The 23,449-nt window shown below is 43.5% G+C and overlaps 1 protein-coding gene across 1 annotated transcript; it reads right to left on the bottom strand.

Annotated features, from left to right (window-relative positions):
• Positions 1-689: 689 nt before the first annotated feature.
• On the bottom strand, positions 690-22,115 carry acap1 (ArfGAP with coiled-coil, ankyrin repeat and PH domains 1). Its single transcript, XM_071909448.2, has 23 exons — positions 21,522-22,115; positions 18,108-18,165; positions 16,640-16,759; positions 15,991-16,044; positions 15,593-15,651; positions 14,499-14,682; positions 13,826-13,870; positions 13,107-13,202; positions 10,792-10,866; positions 10,470-10,582; positions 10,052-10,103; positions 9,748-9,848; positions 9,378-9,489; positions 8,996-9,204; positions 8,814-8,883; positions 8,523-8,617; positions 6,931-7,124; positions 6,557-6,607; positions 6,040-6,215; positions 5,218-5,327; positions 3,617-3,727; positions 3,444-3,505; positions 690-1,367 (listed from the first exon to the last, which is right to left on the bottom strand). Exons 1-23 carry the CDS (start codon positions 21,572-21,574, stop codon positions 1,270-1,272), a joined length of 2,298 nt encoding a protein of 765 aa, XP_071765549.1. The 5' UTR covers positions 21,575-22,115; the 3' UTR covers positions 690-1,269.
• Positions 22,116-23,449: the final 1,334 nt, after the last annotated feature.

The following is a 23,449-nucleotide window of genomic DNA, read 5'->3' as shown; positions in this document are numbered from 1 at the left end:
TACAGAGCACTCTAGACTCTTACCAGGCTGTTTCTCAAGTGTGTTTTCTTGCGATAATCTATTTGATAGTATGTTTTCCTCAACATTTTGTATGTTTGTAAGCAATAAACCAAGATTGCTTTTGTGAACCAGAGAAGCCTGGCTTTGAGCGCAGGGCAAAGAACACTTGTTTTGCAGGAAGGTAATGACGGGGTCAGCGTGACCTGCTGATTCAGCGTTACTGACGCTCTTCCGTCTGTGTGAGGGTCTTCCTTTGTGCAAGTGACATTTTACAGAATAATTGACCTAGTCCGACTGGTGGTTCAGTTTCACCACCTAGATTTCCCCTGGTGGTCCAACATTCAAAGCCATGACCTTCTAGTCTCAAACACACTTATCAAACTTCCAGGCTGCCTATAACTATGTTGGCATAGTATACAGTATTTTGTACACAATCTTTCAATAAAAAATAATGGATTTTGTATTCATTTGTCCTTATTTCTAATACACATTTCAGTGTTTCAGTCTGTATGTTGTAGTTCTGTAATAGGTAACAGATCACAAATATGATGGTGCCCTCTGCTGGGAATTTCAGATCTTGACAGCAGCATCAAACACATTGTCGTTAAAAAGATGTAGACCTATAATTTAAGTAATTTTCCAAAGTTTAGTGTAATTTATGGTTTACAACTGAAACACTTAAAACACACTCAAGTTTTCTATTGCATTTTATTTAATCAGGAGATACAAGTCTTAAGTACCTCTTGCAGCTGAGACAAAATGGAAATGAACAATATGCAAAAACATCCCAAATAAAAAAACGACATATACTGCAATTTGAGGGAAAAACAGTTGACCCAAAACTGACTCTTTGCAGCAAACATTTCCTCCATTTTCACTTAATTTGTATTTTACAGGCAAACAGAAATAGCGGAGGACGGACACAAAAAAACCCCCAACAACCTTATTAAAAAAGATTTAAAATGAAATACGGGCCGGGTGATGTGTTGCCCTCTGCCAGACAGAGAGACGCCTCACGCTGGTCTCCTAAAGCTGTTACAGTGTTTCCACTTGGACACAATTGTTCTAGTCTGACGGGTTAACACAAAGAATTCACTGTTGGCCTGCTCAGCGCCTCTGAAGTCAACACCAGCTGAGCTATGACCAAACATGTGGCAGGTATCCAGGGAAAGTGTGTGTGTGTGTGTGTGTGAAGACAACCCAGGGGTGTATACCAGCATGTTTTGTATGTGTGTGTGTGTGTAACTGTAAAAAGGCAGTAGCAGCTGGTTAGTACTTGGGGTCTGCGCTGCGGCGTTTGAGCTTCTCGGGGTTGTTTGAAGCCATGTGTGAAAAGTCTCTGAAGATGTCCTGGTAGGTTTCATCACCTGTAAAAGACGAGAGAGAAGGACATGAGTCTTAACGTCTTTAAACAGGAATTTGAGTCCCTATCTCTAGGAATCAGGCTGATAAAACAAATGTCTACTTTTTCTATGTAGGGAATCCCCTAGACACATGCTTAAGAAACCTGAATATTCATATTAATGCTAGCTTTTCTGGACTGCATGTTATTGGGTTAGTATAATGTCCTAATGTCCTATAATGTGTTGGATTCTTTCTGAACACATCTTCCATTTTAGTACGGCACAGCTGCATTTCATCTAAATTCACGTGATTATGTATGTACATTTTAGTTTGATGTCGGTAATTGAGTTTTCCTGAACTATTTTAGACTTGCAGCCCTAAAGCAAGAAGCACACAAGTGAACAAATAAACGCACACATGCACATGCACTTTACCTCTTAGGATGCAGTAGGTGGCACACTGCGCAAGCGGATGAGACCAGTTGGACATCTCAGTGGGCAGAAGGCATAGGCACATGAGTACATGGTGTGCAGGCACATACACACACACACGCACACACACACACACACACACACAGACACAGACACACACACAATGAAAAAGCACAGCACATCAAATACTGACCAGCAGTGTAGAGTTGTTCCAAGCAGACAAAAGCACCATGTTTCCATTCCTTCATGAGTTAAACACAAATTGCAAAATAGATAGAAACTCAAATTGTGGTTTATCTTTAAGAAATAAAAGCCTTGAAATTGACTAGAGGACAATCATGAAAGAATGGATGGTTTGCAGCTAGCCAAATAACAAAATGCAAACAAAACCCTCTGTTATCCTTAAGCTCAAAGGCTACAGCGAGGAGCTCTTGGACTTGGCTGGCAGTGTTCAGCATGTCATTGTGGTAAATAAATACAGGTAGTGTGTGACGGTGTCTGGGACAGTGAAACAGGCCAAACTGAACATGACCAATCACTATTCACAGAATAGTGGGAAAATATAGTGTTGAATTTACCTTACATTATCAACAGTGGACTGAAGACAATCCAATATACTGTACATTTACATACTGTACATACAGACATGAACGATAAAAAAACAGTACAAGCTGATTTCCAAAGGCTGCCAGCACACTGTGCAACTACACAATATATCAGAAACAAATAGGCCTATTATAGGCCTGTTTTATGTACACATATTTATATATATGTGTATTTAAAATATGTTAAACCTCAACTGTAAAACAACATAGGAAACACCCAGTTTCAACATTCTCTACTGGTCTGGTATTTAGAGATTTAGTGGATTTGAAAGTGCAGGATGAGTGTGCGTTTGTTCTTCAAAGTGCAGTGTGGACTCCTTGGAGTATTTCTCACAACATCACAAAGACATTTCCCTGTCTTTATTGATCAATGAATCCCTGTTTTCCTCTATGCCTTTGAGAAGTCTAATTATTCACACATTTGACTTAGGACACTGTGTTTTTCTACTGTCGTACCCTATATTCTAGTTACAGTCCTCTTCAGCTCCCTCCAAACAACTTGGTTTACAAGCATCAGATTATGTGCTTTCTCAAAGAATGCAATTTTCCTTTCTCAACTTAAGTAACGGAAATGCTAGCATAATCCAGCCTTTTTTCCCCCTAAGTGTTCAGGTGGGACTATTATTTCCCTGAATGATATGCATCAAGCCCTGGAAAGCCAGGATGATTTCTCTGCAGACGCTGCAGAAAAAGGCTGCGTGACGTCGACAATCCGGTGAGTCTGGGATATTTTTGACATTTGAACAGTGGTCGAACACCACAACTGAACCGTCATCGAGTCTAGATCACATTCTTTCCTTCCTCTTAGCTCACGACCAAACTGCGAGCTGACACAAACAGTCAAAAAATGTCACATATTGTTGCCGTCCAGCTCAAACAGCTCCAGCCTCGATGCCCTTCTCTCGTCTTCACCGACTCCAGCGCCACACCCTCCGTCCCCTCTACTCACTTTGACCCCCCAAGGCCCACCCGCTAATATGGTTCTTAAACGCCTGGAGGCTCTTCCTGGTGTGGCCCATCCCACTCCCTGTCCCACCCCCGGACCCCTGCCCCCCTGAGTGACCTGATTGGCCAAACGCTCCGTCCATCTCCCGCATCTCCTTGTTCATCTTGGCGATCCGCAGCCTGTGAGGAGTGAGAGGCAGAGGAGACGGAGGAAAAAAAGATCAGTGAGAAAAGCTGCTGTTGTTATTCATATTACATATTACATTGCAGCTTTCTCACTCCAACACTCACAAAGTGACGATGTCGGCGTTGGCGTTATCCACAGCGATAGTGATGGGGTCTTTCTGGTTCTTGTCTCTGGCATTGTAGTCCGCTCCTCGCTTCAAGAAGAGACACACTAACCTGGGAGAGCAAAGAGACATGTGAAATATGTGTGTGTGTGTGTGTGTGTGTGTGTGTGTGTGTGTAGCAGACTGCATTCACACCCAAATCTCCCATGCAAAAACCTGAACATCTACCAGCCAGATAAGAGGGAAATCTCACCTGCCTGAGGGAGTAAAACCTTACAAGACTTCAGGCAGGGTCGGTCTGCTGCGCTTACCCCACCGAGAAATCTGTTGTCACTGATAAATTCATGTAAAACACTTTGTATTTGTAACCTTGCTCTTAACCGTGTTGTAGAAATAAAGCTTACTGTTATATTATGACTGACACTAATCCTGCAATAGTCTGTTACCTGACCAGAGCCCAACAGGATTAGAGCTGCATTCAAGCTTATTTTCTACTAAATAGAATGGGCACAGTGAGTGAGGAGTTAAATATTGGGCTCTGTATATTGTTATTTGCATTTTTCATCTTTCAAACAGTTGTCTTAAAGGATTAAATTGGCAAAGATTGTTTTTGAAGTGTTACAGTTTGAAGTATAAAGCTACACTTTACATGTCCCCAAATGGCAGCATGACATGCTAAGATGTGTGCATTTTTATATCAAAATCTTTCCTAGTGCAGCTTTAAGAGGGCAAAGATTCATTGAAGTTGAACTCCCAAAATGTCTATTCTGCTCTGTTAGTGGTTTTGGGCACTGAGCCTAGCTGTTTAAGAGGCTTATGTGGATTTACTTTTCAGTGTGTGGATGTAAAAGTTGGTTATTCGCTTGTCTGCAATTGCTTTGTTTTCTGAGACACTGACCTATGTGTATTTCTATGCTAATCAGTTGTTCGTAGGCCTGATTGATTGAGTGTGCTGTGGGTGATGCTTGAACTTTCTGTGTGTGATGGTTTTAGACGGCTGGTCCTGAGTGATAGGCCTACCTTGATCAATTGTCTGCAGGCTTGTTATCTTGTTTGTTGCTGCTAGCTTATTGATTGATTATATAGGAAACGCTTTGAGCTTGGGCCCAGGTAGGGTTCGGGCTCTAAATTAGCAGCAAGGCTTGGTCTGGGGAAGGCCTGAACGAGTCGGGCAAGAGCCTAAATTTCAGATACATGAAGTATCAGCTAACAGGATTCACTCTTGTGGCAAAGCAACATCTCCTTTGGTTCCTCATGGATTCTGATTTGGCTGACTGGTAGGTATTTTTTTAACCTTTATTTAGGCATTCTGCTGCACTTTTGACCCCTTACCCCCTACACCCCACAAAGACCAATGTAGAACTTGTAAAACTGTCCATATATGGCTTCACATGGCCTCAATAAAATCAACCTTTGCACCACTGTAACAGGGGATACGATCCAATTCCAGGTCTCCCTCACTGTAAACTAATATCTCCTTTGGGTCAGGGTGAATTTTGGCTGACTGGTTGGTACAGTGCGTCCTGTGTGGGAGGCCTGAGTGTGAATCCTGCCTGTCACATGTGTCTGTGTATGTGTGTGTGTGTGTGTGTTGTGTGCTACCCTGTGTGCCCCAGGATGGTGGCGTGGTGCAGAGGTCCTCTCCCGTTGCTGTCTGCCTGGTTGACGTTGGCGCCGTTCTGCAGCAGGAACTCGCACGCTGCCAAGGCGTTCTGATAAGGCCGCAGGACACGGGACACATGAGCTCCCGTGTGGATTTTTACACACAAAAACACACACCAGCACACACACCACATGTTCTACATAGCCTGCATTTACTGACCAATAATTATATGGTTTGTTTTAGCCTACTTAGGTGCCAGATTGGTGGGGTTTGCCACGTAGGAGAATACAAGAAAGTTTAGATAATTGCAGAAAGTATTTGAAAGTCAATTATGAAATTACTTTTCTGTAATTGGCAACCTATCTGACCTATCTTAAGTGTGTTGATCAGCTACTCCAAGCAGGTTAAAACAAACTGTAAGTATTATCTGCAACAAGTAATTGTCACACACACACTGTCTATATATTTCCCATTTTCTGACACAGACGCATGCACACACACACACACACACAAAGACAGAGAGTTAACTCAGTCTTAACTGTCGAGTGAAAACCTTGTATCTCCAAAATGTCAACTTTTCAGGAACTAAGAAAAACAGCTTTCCTTTTCAGCTTGACCGCCATGCATTTTAGAGTTATTCAGCTGGGTTTTGAAATGGTTTCATCAGACCAACGGTTGTATAATTTTCTTAACCCATAGAGGAACACGGAATCTTTCAATTGATGTAAAAACACAATAATCGGTTACAATCAGAGTTACAAGGTTTTCACATGACAATTCTCTCTCTCTCTGTCTCTCTGTCTCTCTCTCTCTCTCCTCACCGCTGACACGGCCTGTATTAGCGGGGTGCTGGACTCCTCGGCCACGTTGACCCAGTTGACGTCGGCTCCGTGGGCCAAGGCGTCGGCCATGACGGGGAAGTTCTGCAGGGCGGCCGAGCGGTACAGCAGCGCCCCCGGGTGGAGGCCGCTGAGGTCCTCCTCCACCTCCTCCTCTTCTGTTGGGAGGAGGAGGAAGGAGAGGGTTAATTCATCTGTGTGAGAGGTGTCTCAATAATGTGATAGAGAAGGTAATGCTTTGACAAATATTCCTCGTAAGAAATAAGAATGTTTTCAAGCTTTTTCCAAAACTAGCCCATATCTACATAGGTGAAAGTGGAACATTGCTGCCACCTCTGGAAGGATTTTAAGCAGCTATGAAGATTTTCCAACAGATTTTAAACTGCTAGTCTGTGCAAAGTTTTGTTAGTCGGAAGTTTTGGCAGTGTGTTGAAGCTTGCATCCCATACATGCTCCTTTTTGTCAGTGTGTGTGTGTGTGTGTGTGTGTTTTATCTCACCTTTGTGAAAGCCTGTATTGTTCTTCTGGACAAGGTCACTGGGGCTTAGCCCTAAGGAAAGAGAGAGAGAGAGAGAGCCTTCATGCCACATGCCTTCATGATTACTGGTTTATCCTGCTGACTGTAACAATAGCAACACACACACGAAATACAGCAGAGCATGCCCCTAGGATTACTAACTTTTGCTGGATCACCAAGTTTGGGGATTGTGTGTGTGTGTGTGTGTGTCTTGCTGTTCTGTTGAAATCAGCAGGAGTGAGTGAGTGATGAATTAGACAGCAACCGCGTGAGTTATTATAACTCCTAGAAACCTTTATCAGTATCCAGGTTTCAAGGAAAGCCAGTGGACGCTTCCTGTATCTCTGGGTGTTTACCTGTGACCCGGGGCAGAGTGGCCCGGTTGGGTTTGGGTTTGAGTGCCGGTCGGGGCGCGGTGCGGTCCTGGGTGGTCGCCCGGTTCCTCCTGGCACTGGACCGCCTCAGCGGGGGATTCCGGCCCGTCTCTGGCAGTTTCTGGATGAACTTCTTCTCCACGTACTTCGACCGGATCCACGACTCCTTGTCTCCTCTGAGAGACGGAGAGAGAACGGGTGAGACAGAGAGAAACTGCACTCACAAAACCAAACCATGTTGAAAAAGACACAGGCCTACATGCCGGGCTGCGTTGGTCAGTGCATTTCTAGCTGAACTTGTTCTCAGCTTGATTCCACAACTTGCTTGTACAGCTGTGAGACAAGAATGCTAAAGAAATCTCCCTCAGGCATTCAGTCCCATTTAATGGAGTAATGAAATTAGTTAAATGAAAGAGTTTGGATTATTTTGGACTCGAGAGAAATTTCTGTAAGTAGTTAACCTGGCTGAAATACAGACTTTTTTTTTTTTTTACCCATAAACAAATTTTAAGTATATTCAAAATACTTCTTTCATCTTTCAGAACCCATTGTTACTCAAAATATAAGTCTCCTTCCCTTCAGTGTTTGCAAATATTTTTTTACAGCTTCAAAATACATTTAAACTGATATTTAGTAGCTACATACTGTCAGTCTTTGGTCTGTCAATTTGTCAATTTGTCATTTTCAAAATCTTCAGTCCACAGAATGAAAACAGAAACACTGCAATAAGTCTAATGTTTCAAAACGAAGCACCACACTGAAGTAATGGATATCGGCTGTAAGACCAGATAACTCAAACCACCGAGCTGACAACACATGACAACAAGACAAGACTGAACGCTCATGCTGCGGAAAGCATGCAGCCGCACGGCAAGTTTCCTGAGGACACTTAAGTTACGACACCAACCATCTGCATCGTGTACCTGCGGCACTTCCTGTCTGCTACGCAACAGAGGGGAGAGAAGAGGAAGTCAAGAAATAGGGCTTGAGAGATTTGTAGGCCTCTTTCTTAGACTAATATAATCAAGTACCAACGTTAAGTATATAGGTTTTTCTTGACAAGAGGATATATTATTAAAACTCATCCATTCATTTTCTCTACCCGCTTAATCCGGAGGGCTGGAGCCAATCCCAGCATGCATTGGGCAGACGGCAGGTGGACAACACAGACAGACAGACACTCACATTCATACCTATGGGCAATTTAGAATCTCCAATCCACCTGTCTTGGATGAGATCTGTAAATACTGTGCACTGGTAGAATTAAACCTGTGTGCAATGTCAGCTTTGTAACAGCAGGAGGGGATGAAGGGTGTATTTCTGTATATTTTTGAGCTTCTGCTGGGTGTTTTTGCAGATGCACATATGGCCATGTTTGGTCAATAGCTTGATGAAGCCTATCTGAAAATCTTCATAGTTCGTAAATAGATTTCCCAAGGCAGAGTTATCACTGACTTGACATGTTACAGCAGCATTGTTTTTGGTACTGATGTGTATGACTGTCTCACTCTCAGAAACCCAGCTGATCAGGTTTGTAAGCTTTCTGTCTGGATGTTGGATAGTGCTGTTTGTACCTGGGACTGGAGGGGTGGGGCTTCTTGATGGTGATCTCATCAATGCGAGCCTCGTAGATCCTGTTGATGGCTGTGTTTCCCAATTCACACATCAACTAAGGGAAGCAAGGAGGTAAAAAAAAAAATCAGAATTGAATTCAGTACTAATTGATGTTGTTGGAGATTCTGAGAAATTAATTTAGTCCTAATCCTTAGTCTCTGTGGTGCTTTTTAAAAACAGAACGGCTGATAATTGGTTTCTGTAATTGAGTGTACATCAAAGATAATAATGTACTTAATAGGTTGAATTACCTTAATGAGCTCCGGCTCCCAGGAGTCGAGAGTGAGGGAGCGCACTTTGGAGAAATGGACTCCCAGGCTCCTGTCAGAGAGGGAAACCTTCATTGTAACTCTAATTCCAGCTCCGCATTTAATGGTATATTACTGTGGAACAGGACAGAGGAGAGTGTGTATATGTGTGTGTGTGTGTGCACCTGTGTATGCCGGAGCAGACGATACAGAGTGTGATGCCCAGGTTGATGGAGGCCCAGTCCGGACCGGGCTCTCCGCAGTCGCAGCACTGCCTGTTCCCCGCGATCGCCTGGACCTCCCCCAGCGCCTCGCGGCCCGTGTTCTCCTGCTCCCCGCCTCCTCCTCCTCCTCCTCCCATACTGCGTACCGACACCGAGCTGCAGCGCTGCCTCTGATAACCACACACACACACACACACACACACAGACATTAAAGCACCAAGTGGCCATCTTCCTACACATTTCCTCTGACTAAACTCCCACTTAAAAATGTGCATATAGAAGATAATGTGTGTGTGTGTGTGTGTTTGTGTGTGTGTGTGTGTAGATGTGTGTGTATTCTCACTGGGCTGTGTGGGTCCTCTCTGCGCTCCTGGAAAGCTGAGGCGATGCTGTTCTGGACGGCACTTATCCACCCCTGCTGCTGCCTCTCCGAGTCCGCCTGCAACAGACAGCTCCTACACACACACAGACACACACACACTTGGTAAACCCCATACTTCTCAGTGTTACTACTCCCCACGCACATTGCTGATTATTCCCCACCAAACACACACCTTTCCAAGACAATCGAATCCAGGCTCAGCTGCAATAACAATGACGAAAATGCAACTGCAGCCAACGCTCACACTCACACACACACACACCTTATGCACGGATGCATGCACACACGCATGCCCACACACACACACACATACACACACACACACACTCACTTGGAGGGGGAGACCACTTCAAAGCAGAACCGTCTCTCATTTTCAGTGCTGGGCTTGACTGTGCAAAGACGCAAGTCCTCCACCACAACTGTAGGCTGGTCCTGAGAGAGGAAAAAACATGCAGGTCAGGCTGTGTGTGTGTGTGTGTGTGTGTGTGTGAGCCTGTGTGTGTGTGCAATTGTGTGTCTTTAAGTGGAACTCATATTCTCTTTGTGTCTTAGAGCAGCAGGCTATTCACGCCTTTCAAGTAGATCGCCCTTTAAGAAATGATTTTGTAAAGCAGTGGCATTTATTTAAAATTCACCTTGAATTTCTTCTGATACACCAGCTGATTTTTTTGAATTGAAAACCAGCGCCTAAAGCAGTGAGAGAAGACGAAAAGGTCACAGGGTCAATAATCCAGCCTTCAGATTCATTGTCGTACCAGCCAACCATTTTTTTTTTAGATGAGATCCTAAAATACGGATGCAAAAGCCTTATATCATGAAAACCATGTAGTAGTAGACTATCAAGAAATGAAGGAAAAGCTCAAAAGAAGTAAAAGAGAAAGAGGGGGGGAAGAGACAGAGAGAAGGGACAGAAAGGGGATTCCTCACAAGCACACAGTGTGGAAAATATGTTAAAATGTAGTTGAGATCAAGTCTATATCCAGTGAGACGGAGAGAAAGAGAAAAAAGCCACTGCGGTTCTGTGTGTGAGATGTAATGTAGGTCGAGCTGTACCTGCTCCAGGTCTTGAAGGCGTTGCTAGCCCTCTTATACAGGTAGCCCTCCATGGCGATCCCGTTCGCCGCATCAGCATTGAAATCCATGATGGAGTCGTCGTAGGACACGTCCTAGCAGCAAGACACATTTAAAAAACACTGACACTCTCCATCACTGAAATTACTCAGCACAGATTTGAAAGAGAGCGAATTATTGTTACCAATCGAAAGTGTAGCAATCTTTTTGTCTGGGTGTTGCTTTTTTGCTTTCCTTTAAAACTTGGGATTCTTGTGGGGGAATGTCTATTATTTCCAAAGTGTTTATTTAAATGAGTTATTACCTTTTTCTTGATGGCAGCGTGTCTTTGCTCCATATCCCGCTTCTCCCTGGCAGAGTTGAGAACGAGCTGAGTGTGCTGTGAGACAGAAAGAGAGAAAAATAAAACAAATAAACCATATTGTCATGATTACTGTCATGATAAATTAAACTTAATTATGTTTTTTGCATAGCTAATATCAACAATTGACTCACAATTTTAGTCAAGACAAGCATTTGCCAATATTTCAATCAAATTAAATAATAATAAATTACCTATTAATCATGTTTGTGATTTGATTATGAGGAAGAGAGACAGATTGAGTGCATTTACATTGCAGATTCTAGCTTGTATCTTGGTCAAGGTTGTATTTGGCTGCGTTTCATATGCATCTTAATATTCTGATCACAAATACGCTGGATGAATAGAATGAGATGAATATTACCACGGACACAGAACTCGCTCTGATCGCAACAGCAGGTGAGACACGGTGTTTACATCCCAGCTATCGCAATTGGGTTTCCAATAATGACAATAACGTAATATGATTTTGGGATTGTATTTCAACATGGGGGGGCTTGAACCCGTTCCAACAATCGAAATATCAGTTTGTCTCGCCTATTCTACACTTACATAAACCATCCCTTAATACAAATATATGACAAAAACCAGAGGAGGGAAAAGAGAATAAAGAGGGAAAAAGAGAGGAGAACATGTTAAAGGGAGAGGATAACTGAGACAAAAGAGGAGATGGTCGATGTTGGAATGGTAATTAAAAGACAGTCGGTCAGGGCTTCCCCATTCGTTGACAAGTGTCTTGGAAAGTCTGACTGCATGGACTTGAATTCAGCTACATGCTGCCGTGTGTCTCTTTTCCTTTTCCTGTCTATTTAGCTGCTATTCTGTATTTCCTGTCTATCTCCAACCCTGCTTTTTCACCTTTTCTCCCTCGCTTTCCTGTCTCCCTCCTACAGTACATATACTTTACATATATATGAGGGAGAGAGAGAGAGAGAGAGATAGAGAGAGAGAGAGAGACAGAGAGAGAGAGAGATGGACAGGTTGGAGACAGAGGTTATCACTCCAGACTTTGCTCTGCAGGAAACAGGAATTAGGAAGTGTTGAACCTCTCCCTGTGTCCTGTGCCAAATTGAGGAACAACATCAGTGGTTTCTCTTGCAGAGTCACACTATACTTCTGAATCTCTCTCTCTCTCTGTGTCTCTCTTTCACCCTCTTTACTCTCTTTCTCATCATGTCCTGTTGAAGTAGGAAGAGCTTTATTGTGGTTTCATCGGGCCAGTGAGAGTTCACCAATTCATTTCCTGTTTCAAACCTGTTTCAAGCAGCAGTAATATAGCAATATCACTAATTTACACAACTAGAAAGTTTTTCCCATTTCCACAGTCACGGCAAGGAGCAACCGACATAGTCTCACACGCACTCGCACACACAGAGACATGTGAAATATTTCCTGTTGTTGCGACAGTGCTCACTTTTTCCTGTCACGATGAATGTGTGATGTCATCTTGTGACTCCCCCGCCCCGCCCCCGTAAAGATGTCAACAACTGGGCTGATCTAATTAACCTATAAAACAATTTGGCCTTCATCATAAACTGTTTGTCCATGCAGTTACTCCCAGACTGGCTGAGTTGAGTTAGAGTAGCTCAGAGAGCAGCGGGACAGTTGGGTAAAACAAACTTGACTATTTCTAAACATTTTCCTTTCTTTCTCTTCCCCCAATCCAGCATCTAGACAGTTTCTGCAGCTGCATTCATCCCATCTCTCCCTGCAATGATCTCTACTCTACCTTCAATCTCTCTTTCTGCCTTTCATCATATTGTGATGACAGTATTCCATGTTTCTTTTCACTTTGAACAGCAGAGGAATTTTAGCTTGCTTTCAGGTGACGTGACGCACCCTCTGGCGGCCATATTGGAAGTCCTCAGCTCTTGGGTTAGTTATAGGTTTAAAGACAGTTTACTGTGTCACAGTATCCTAAATTTGGTTATCAGACTATTCACTTTTACGTACAACATTACTTAACTGATGTACAGCCACACCACAATAATCTATTTCAGATATCTCTCTTCTTTTTGCCTGATTGTTATTTATTTCAGCATTATTTGCACACAGCCAATTCTCCAGTGGACCTCCATGATGCCACCTGACATGTTTGCTACAAGGTTTGTGATGCAACTGCAAAATGTTAGGCACATTAATGGTGGAATGTACCAGTAGAAATGAGAATATCTTTGGGTGCAGGGTCAAACCAAATGACGTAATCATACCATATTACATATAACTCAGACCCAGAGTACTGCACCACTTCCTCTCACCTCTTCACTGAGCGTGCGTCGATAGTCGTCCAGCTCCGACAGAGACTGGTGGCCCTGTTGGAAGAACTGAGCCTGCGCCTCCATCAGCGACAGCATCTGCAAGGAACCAAGGGAGAGCGTTTAAGAGAATTCTTACATGAATCTGGTCATTTTCAAATAGATATGAGTAGCTGCAGACGCTTGCTAAGTGATGGTTTGAATATCCATAAATATCCTTATTATATCATGTCGTTTGCTGTGAGTTACGCAGCCTTTCAATTACGCTCCCAACATGCTCAAATAATGCTCATTTAATTAATACCTACGAAATGAAATCTTTCCACATGGGAAGCCAGAGAGAAAGAGGGTGAAATAGAAGTCCTGTGTGGCACTGAACAACTTTTTCAAAGGGTAGAGGCACAGAACAAGATATCAAGAAAACAAGAAATTCAGCAACCAAGCCTCCCAGAAAACCTCTGAGACCAGTTATTATGTGGGATTTTCAACCTAGTTTTCTGTTTCCATGGCATGGCCTATTGAGGCTTGAAGGGAGTTAAAGAGACACAAAACAGCACTAATAACTAAAGCACAAAGATATACAATAAGATAGACAAAGTGAACAAGTACTACAACAAACACTATTGTATGTAATATCAGGCCAAATAGAAATAAACTACTACAAGGGGAGGTACAAAAACAAAACAAACAATTCAACCTTTAGCATTTCAACATAAACTCACCGCCATGAGAATGTCTGTCTTCTTCTTGGCCTCGATGACATTAATCTGGAACAAAAGGTAACAGTGTTTAGAGAGAGCGTGCATGTTTTTCATAATCAGAAACCCCAGGAGCCCCGAGCCAAACCCTGGAGGGAAACCCCGCGGCGAGCCTGTTATCATTCAACGCCACAAAAGCAGGTCCACAATCAGAGATGCTGTTGTATATTTTATCTTTTTGGTGCCAGCGCTGTTGTGACACTCTGGTTATGTGACTAATTTTCTGTTTGTGCTCTACTACAGGACTTCACTCTGTCTCTATATCATTGATTAGCCTGTCTGAATTTATTTAAAAGGGAAAATTGCAGTTGCTCATCTTCTGATCTACAAACAACTGCCTTCTAAATTCGCTCTGTCCTCTCCCCAAAAGTCGCCTGTCATTTTAACTTTGCCATCACTTACATGTATCAATGAAAACATTTATCTTAATTTAGCAAAACCATTTTGACTGTGTGGACACCGTATGTGTGCATATGCTATGCAAAAAGGCTGCTTTTGTGCACAAGATTTGTGCCTGCGGGAAACAGAAGGCTTTTGTTTTGAGTGTTTAATATGATTGATGTGGTACAGCATGGTATTGCATGGTAACACAGCATCCCATACAACATCATATCTTTCTCATCGTGCATCCTCTCACCTCCAGGACGTAGTCCAGGGCCTCGGACCGGAAGGTCCTGCGTGCGTTGAGCAGAGCGTTGCTGGCCTCCTCCACCTCGTGTGGTTTCCCCCGCGGAGCCTGAGCGTTCCTGGCCAGCGCGCCCTCCAGGCTCTCGCTGCCGCGCTCAAACTCCTTACGCACATCCTTGAACCGACGCACATCCCTGGAGGGCAGGGAGGGAGGCAAAGAGAGGTGAAAGAGAGGTAAAAGAGAGGTAAAGAGAGGGAGGGAGGAGGGAAGGGCGGATGGAGCGGAGGTACGGGATGAGAAGCAGATGGAAGATTTTATTTACAAGTCCCTCCTCCCCTAGTATCTTACCTTTATTTGACAGACAAGTATGACAGGGGACAGTTGAGGAAAACAGCTACAGATTTGTCTGTAATTCATCCATGACATTTTGTTTTCTTTCAACACAAAAGTGGGTGTGGCAAGCAATTTACAGGCTGTTCCCAGGCTGACAAAGATTAGCCATCAGGTTGGGAATCCAACACGATTGTGAAGCACGGGTGCTATAACCTCAATGAGGCAAGACCATAAACATTGCATATACCTTTCTCTCTCTCTCTCTTTAGTTTAAAGGGGGCATAACGGAGGATACATAACACACAGAGGAATTCCTATTCAGCATGTGATATCAAGATCAACACATGCAGATTAAGTGCAGTGGGTTAAGGCACATTGAACATATTGTGTCATTGGTTCAAATCCAGCTCATGACTTTTGTCACATGTCATCAAACCCCTCCTCTCTCTCTTTGATCTGCCCTTTCACTGCCCACTGTATCCTATCTAATAAAGCACAATTGGATTAACAGAAAAAGAGCAGAATGCAAGATAAATCGAGAGGAGAAGGGGAATGGAAGAAGCAAATGCAGATCGTAAACCTCTAATATATTTCCATGGGGTGTGCTAATGGTCTGAAGGCATGCAAGGGAGTGGCTCGCTCCAAAAGTAGGTGGCTGTGTGCGTTAGAAGTTATGCGGAGAAAAATAGCTGCTAGTGGGACGGAGACATCATAAAACAAAAGGATTACACGAAACAGACGGGGAAGGCAGCCAAAAGCAGCCCACTCACTCTTTCACAAAACTCTGCAGCTTCAACTTGACTGACTTCTGTGTGGTCTCAATCACTTCCTGAGAGAGAGAGAGAGAGAGAGAGAGAAAGAGAGATATAGTTAGGAGGAGAAGGCGGGGACACAGTTAACCCGGACAAATACCACTGCATACTGTGACTGATAAGCGGCATAACTGGAATGGAGATTGTGGTGCAAAGAAACTGAGAGACAGGCAGACAGGCAGACAGACAGACAGACTGACAGACAGACAGACAGACAGACAGACAGGCAGACAGACAGACAGGCAGACAGACAGACAGACAGACAGACAGACAGACAGACAGACAGGCAGACAGACAGACAGGCAGACAGGCAGACAGACAGACAGACCGACAGACAGAAAGACAGACAGACTCACCCCCTGGGCCTCCAAGATGGTAGACAGCCTTCTGGAGAATTTTTCCAAGCATTCCTACAGGACAGAAGTCATTTCATCATTTTTTGTTTTTTTTACAATAATTCAATGATGTTCAGCCATAACAGCCACCTCAGCTCAGTAATTATAGTGCAGATTGTGATAATAGCCTGGGGTGATCCAGGTTCAATTCAATCTGTTCAGTCTCATTCATTCCCACAGCAGAGGATAAGGATTTATGCATTAAGATCCCAGACACTCAGTCAGTTTGGACCCTGCAGGCTGTGATGCTACAACACTTTTGATTTATAGCCACTAATGAAGCCGTTAATGGCAATGTGTCTAACTTGAGATAACACGTACTTTCAACAAATCATTTGTTTGGCAAAGTTTGACCATATGTGTCCTATCCATCATCATAATCATGTCAGAAAATGATTGTATAGGATATCCACAATATGACTGTTTGGAAGAAACAAATAAAACTGTCACATTCCAGATGCGTTTACGAGTTGTAAAAACATCTGTTGGAGTAAACGCGACACAAACTGATATGCACAGATTTTGTGTCGAGGTTTTAACACAACATGAGTGATACTGTGACTGTTTAAATAACTCACTGACAGCCGGTATGTCAGTGTGTTCCACTCACCCCCATCATGCTGTCCCCGGAGCACTGGTGTCCCAGCTCCTTCAGGCCGTTGACGAAGCTCTTGCTGGTCTGGCAGTAGGCCCTGCCCGCCTCCAGCATGGCGTGGCATTGTTTCACCAACTAGACAACACAGACACACACAGACCGCTGTCACATCTGGGCAGCACTGCAGTCAAATACATCCTGAATACTTAAAAAAAACATCCTGATCGCTTCATTTGTCTAATCTCACAATAATAAAGCGGCACATTTCTGATCCTTGTAGGGAGATTTTCTTTTCGCTTGCTCCTAGGGATGCAAAAAACCCTGCAGCGAAGTTGGAAAGCCAACTGCATCGATTTGAAAAGTTGAGATCCGTTAATTTTGATTAATATCATATTAAGTGTTTTGTGAGCTCTCTGTTCTGCAGAGGAAAATAGCATATGGAAAGGGTGCAGGCTACAAAATTCATTGTCATTTGTCATTTGAAGCTTTAGGTTTTGCCTTGAAAATAAGTGTAATGCTTTGAACTAGCACCTTGGTGTAAGGTTTACATATGTTTAGTTATTGCTGGCTGAATCAGTTAAGTAACTTTTTACAAATTACATCTGTAGAGTTATTATATTTTTTGGAAGCATCAAAATGAATCGAATCGGATCTAATCGTGGGCAGAATGAGAAATGTTATGATGCAACTGACTCTTTGCTGAAAGAACTGAAATCGAATCGTTGTTAGATTGAATCGTTACCTCCCTACTTGCTCCCCTCTGCAGGGAGGTCAAAGGTCAGGCTCAGATACAGAGCGGCGACCCTGGAGCTAGTAGGGATTCAGCGTCTTGCTCAAGGACACTTCAGCAGGGCGTTTGCTTGCTTTTTTAAAACAATTTTTGAGTATATTTTGTCTGTAGTCATTTAGCTGAAGCTCTTATCCAGAGTGAGATGTTTGCTTATCCTTCTGCTGTGTCCTTCCTCACCTGTTCAAGGACTACATGGCGATAAACATTTACTTAGGAACAGATTGTTAGGATATACTGTGTAAGAAGAGGGAGAAACCTAGACGACAGAGTTATATTCTTTACAGCAAATAACTCTGATTACAGTTCGCTCCGATGTCATCAGGGAACAGAAACGCACCATCTGTAACCTCTAGTAAACGATGATAGATATGAAACTACAGCACATGCCGTACATTAAACACACAATGGGGAATTAAGGCTGTGAGAACAATCTGTGGTCAGTCTGCAGGACAATACGATGGGGAAGCAGCACCTGAAGCTGCTTCCCTTTCACTGCCAGATAAAAACACATCGCCACCCAGCTCCCACTCTCACTTCGCTGGTCCTTCCCATGAGAGGCGTGTGTGCGTACTCTATCGTCTGACAACTTCCTCTATGTGAGTGTGTGTGTGAGAGAACATTCTTTAATGTAGCATGACTCAGTATAGTATTATACAAACCCATTGGCTTTGCATGTGTGTGTGTGTGTCTCACCTTGTCTAGTCGCGTCTCCAGTTCACTCACATCACTCTGGACCACTTCAATGTCAGCTCTGGAAGTGGCAAACACGCGCACACACACACACACACACACACACACGCACACAGAAACACAGTCACACAGTCACACACAAAATCTTAGTTGCAAAGGTCGTTACGATTAACAACATACTGGAACGATAGGCTCTCTTGCTAGTATTTCTTTATGAAAGTAAAGGGAGAAATTTAGTATGCTTGATGGCCTTTTCACACATCTATGCACACGTCTATTTGCACATCTATTGAGAACCACAATGAAAATAAGCTCTTGGATTTTATTGTGTTATCTTTGATTATTTGATTTTTCTGTATGTGAACTTATTTTCTGGCTGAATCCTATTCATGTACTTGTTTTTAAGATTATTTGAAAATCTTAATAGCAAGCATCTATTCACACACACGCACACAAAGGGCCTGAGAAGAAGCCCCTGATGTACGGCTAGTTTGTCGGTTTTCTCAGTGCGAGTCAGTATCTCTGTCTCGCCTCTTCTCGTATCAACAGCTCTGCCATGTGGTTTCCGCCGCCTTCCACCAACGACACAAGAGATACAGAGAGCGAGTGGGCTAAAGGCTGCAAGCCAGCCTGAGAGGGTGAGAGAGAGAGAGAGAGAGAGAGAGAGAGAGGGGAAGAAACTGAGTGGGCTAAAGGCTGCAAGCCAGCCTGAGAGGGTGAGAGAGAGAGAGAGAGAGAGAGGGGGGAGAGAGAGAGAGGGAGAGAGAGAAAGAGAGAGGGGGAGAGAGAGAGGGAGAGAGAGAGAGAGAGAGAGGGCAGGGACAGACAGTATCTGTTTGTCTGACTGGCGGTCTGTTTGTTAGTGCAGGGACGTTTGCATCGAGGTCTGAGGTCACTTCAGGACCGTCCCCGTTCAAACAGGACCGGACTTTACATGACAAGACTGCTAAGGCGGTGCGGGAGAAAAGAGAGGAAAAGAGAGAGCAAACACTGAAAGAGGACGACACAAAGATCGCTTCACTTGAAAGACACGTCCTATTCAGTTCTCCCTGAATTAGTGTCACAGTGTTGAGACTCTGTGTGTGTGTGTGTGTGTGTGTGTGTGAGAGAGAGAGAGAGAGAGAGAGAGAGAGAGAGAGAGAGAGAGAGAGCGCATCAAGAGGCAGAAAGAGCTGAATCTGAGTTTCCGTCGCGGTTATCCCCACTTCCTGTCTCTCCTGTTGATCACCTCGGTACATCTCGCCTCTCTTCCTGTTCCCCTCCACAGCGCCCGCCCACCCCGCCATCGCCTAGCAACAGGAGGCAGCAGTTTTGAGCCAGCGCGTCCCGAGCAGATTCTGAGTCAGGCCTGCCAGTGCCAGTACTCCGACTCTGTCTCCTATCTTTCTCTTCCCTTCGGCTCCCTCTTCTTCTTCTCTGCTTTTTCCGCTCGTTCGGCTCTCTATTCCTTGAGTATCTGCAAATACGTCTGACAGCTTGAGCCGTTTTCTGCGGCCTCTTCCCTCCTCCTTTCACCCATCCTTCCCCCCCCTTCTCCCTACTTTCCTTCCCCCTGCTCTCGGCCTGACACGAGACCTCACCACTGCAGCTGCCACAACTCAAACTTTCCACCACTGTGCGAGCCTCGTAAATTCACTAAGGGGGAGGGAGAGAGGGAGCGAGAGAGAGAGAAAGAGAGAGAGAGGGAGAGAGACCACCGTTAACACGAGAGACCAAGAAGGACAGACAGAGAAGAAAAAATGCCAAACCAAATGGAGGACGAGGCTCCATCCACTGCTGCTCTCTTAAGAGGCGGCGTGCCAGAAAGTATCGAGGAGGCACACCCAGCTCTGCCAAACCTCTTTCATGAGCCACTTGCAAAACCGACTTAGCGACACTTCCCTTTTGATTACAGCAGATGTTGCTTGTGTGTTGAAAGAAAATGGATCATAAATGAGATGCGGGAGAGCTCCTATGTCTGCTATGAAAGCTTCGTTAAGAGGCAGCTAAGAGGTTTCATAAGTACAAAATGATGTGTACTGTTGATGTTGATATGTTACGATATCAGCCAACATGCAGAATCACATGTTAAATGATCAAACTGATGGTCATAGCATTGAAACTGCATGGCATTATAATGTGTGATAAATAGACAACAGAACTGTGTGTCACGATAACTCAGTATCACTATTTCATCCAGGATATGATTCTATTGAAAGACGATAAACGGTGATATCGGATTCCTGCCCGGCCCTGATATCGAGTGTCTTCCTACGGTGCAGTGACACATCAGAATGCAGAGCGGGAGAGTCACAGCAGGGTCAGGCAGCAGATGAGTGTCTGCTGCCCTCCAGGCTGCAGCGGCTCGTCACGGCTGACAGAGTTTAGTTTGACCCAAGGCTGGAAATGACAAGACAGGACCCGACCCGGAGTTTGGCAATGGCATCAGCAGTTTAAACTGACCTCATGCATCACACACTGATAAAACCAGTAGTGGAGAGTAAGTTAATTTACTCAAGTGCAGTACTTACGTGCAATTTTGAGGTTCCTTTACTTTATTTGAGTATTTCCATTTACGTAATAGGTTTTTATACTTTTACTCCACTACATTTCAAATGGAAATACTGCTCTTTTTACTCCACTACACTCCTCTGACACCTGAAGTTAAACGTTACTTTGCAGAATAAGGTTTTGCATATAAAATGTCAGATAAGTTCATAAAATATGATACATTATCAAAGCTAAAATCACCTAACGGAAAGACTGAGCAGTTAGACCTACAGTACCTACCTTTACAGGTCAATGCAGAGAAAATTTAACACCAAAAATGGGAGACTGTTCTTCAGAATGAATGATTTTACTTTAGATACATAAGTACATTTCATTGCTCATGCGTTGATATTTTTACTTAAGTAGAATTCTGACCGCAGGGCTTCCACTTTTACTGGAGTAATATTCCATTAAAGTATTTTGCTTAAATAAAGGATTTGAGCACTTCTTCCACTACTAGACAAAATCATTCAGCGTCCACTTGCATGAAAATGTTTGGGATTTTTATTTTGGAGATTGGAAAGCCACACTAACAGACACTAAGAATACTCCAACACAGGCCTGTAAACCAGAGATATAGTGGAGGGTGAACCCACCTTAACAGTTTACCCACCTTTTTATCAGCAGAGTGGAGTTTACCAACCTTTTTTTTTAGCCTGACATAAAACTTTAGAAGGGAAATGTAAAGTGTACATCATGGAAAGTAGCATCAAACTGATATAGGCTGCATGAAGACAGGTTTTTAGAGGAAATAAATCAATAAATTAATGTTTTTTTTCTTAAAATATGATTGATTTTGGTTCATAATGGTGGTTATCTGCCCCTGTCTGGAGGTCATAGGTCACCCACCGTTCAATCGACCTGTACATCAGATGAAAGGCTTCTTACCTGAAGCGGGGTGAGTCTTTCAGACACTCTTCAAAGTCCAGCTTCACTGTCATCCTTCAGTTTAGCTGCTGATTACACGAATAGCTCAACTATTACTGATAATATTGAAGAAGGGGAAGATGGACAGCTTGGTAAAAAAAATAAAAAAAATAAAGCTGCTTGGTTTTTAGCTCTCCCTTGAGACAGTTTCAGTGAAATACATTGTTGTTTTCGGACGTTTTCTTTGACCAGTTTAATTTGTATTCTTCCCGCAGCTCGCGCTGCTCGGTGTTTTCTTCAAAGGACGCCGCGTGCTTAATCTTTCCTCTTCTTGCCGTACATCCGAAGTAGAAGACTTTCTTATCGCTCCTCGTGAGTGAATGCAACTGATATTACCGATGTTATTACCATTTTATTCAGTCTAAACGCGCGCGACAGACGCCGTGTGTCGGTGAGGGAAAATGCCGCAAAGTGTCCGCAAAGTTTGTCGGAAAGAAGCGCAGTATCCTTATTAATAAAAGATTATGAATATTCCCAAGTGAATAGCAGAAATGAAGTCAGACATACGATGACTTCTCCCCAAGGGCTGAGAGAGGAGTGAGTCAGTGTCTCTCTCTCTCTCTCTCTACACACACACACACACACACACACACACACACACACACACACACACACGCACACACACACGGTCCACCCTCCGTCTCACTATTTCCGGGTTTCTTTACTCTCATGGTAAAGACGGTGTTGTGTTGTGGTTTGGAAGTTGGAAATAGTTCAAAATGAGAGGTTAGGCTAAAAGCAAAGTCTCACATCTTAATCTTATATATATATACACACAGTACAAATATAACATGGGACTGCAAATGCATAAAGTGCATGATGAATGCATTTAAAGGAGAGCATGGAATTAAAATATGAGCTTATTCTGACATGACTGTCTGTTCTGTGGGAGGCGCAGGAACTTTTTTTTTCTCCAAAATGTTGGTTTCTCCGACCTGTTTTGTGACTTTCCTATTAGTGTGATAAAGGGCTATATACATAAACTAGACCAGACTCGACTAGGCTATCATTGAACTGTGTGCCTCCTTCAGTTCAGCCTCCTGGACTGTTAAGGGTGTGTATTCTTGTCTAGCAACCTTCTCAGACCTGTTACTGTCTTTGTTGGGGAGCAGCTCGGCTTAACCCTCCCTGCAAGATCCATTTTCACGTCTCACCAGACCAAAACAATCCAAATCGACGTTGAGCAACATAAAAAGAGGTTATCTGCTCTCTGCCACCAATCACAGGCCGCTGTGTCTAGTCAGAGCTGTGGTCGACTGCTGAGCAGGGAGGTTATAATTACAGCGGCTCTGGGCTCCTGTCATCATCTGTCTGCTGAACTGCACAAACAAACCTGTTCACTATCTATCTATCTATCTATCTATCTATCTATCTATCTATCTATCTATCTATCTATCTGTATGTCTGTCTGTCTATCTGTCTATCTGTCTGTCTGTCTATCTATCCACACCAAATGACTCCCCCTGCTGGCCAAAAGCCGTCACTGCAGGCTGCTTTGAGCCTGACAGTAGCCTAATATTTCACCTGAAAAACAATATGTATCATGTAAAAAATAAGTAAATAAATAAAATAAAATAAAAATTCACTGGACTTAAAATGAAGAAATGACTAAATAGAACTGATGAAGCCTCACGGATGAGTCTTTAACGTCTACAACTCTTCATTTTAAATCCTGTAGATTTTGTTTTTATTATTTTTTTTGGACATCTTACTACCTGGATGACTGAAATGAATCTACTCACTATGTGTCAGGATTTTTTTCCCCCTTTACTTTGCTCCATGTAGGGGTTAATAAATAGAAACATCCCCTTCCGTGTTGTCAGAGCATCATGTTGCTGTGCGTCGCTTCGTTTTCTTCACCGCACTGATCAGCCAGTTTGTCTCTAGAT

The sequence above is a fragment of the Centroberyx gerrardi genome, chromosome 23 (genome assembly GCF_048128805.1).
Source record: "Centroberyx gerrardi isolate f3 chromosome 23, fCenGer3.hap1.cur.20231027, whole genome shotgun sequence".
Classification (NCBI taxonomy): Eukaryota; Metazoa; Chordata; class Actinopteri; order Beryciformes; family Berycidae; genus Centroberyx; species Centroberyx gerrardi.
Note: the sequence above shows the minus strand (reverse complement) of the source record. Positions and strands in the feature narration are given on the sequence as shown.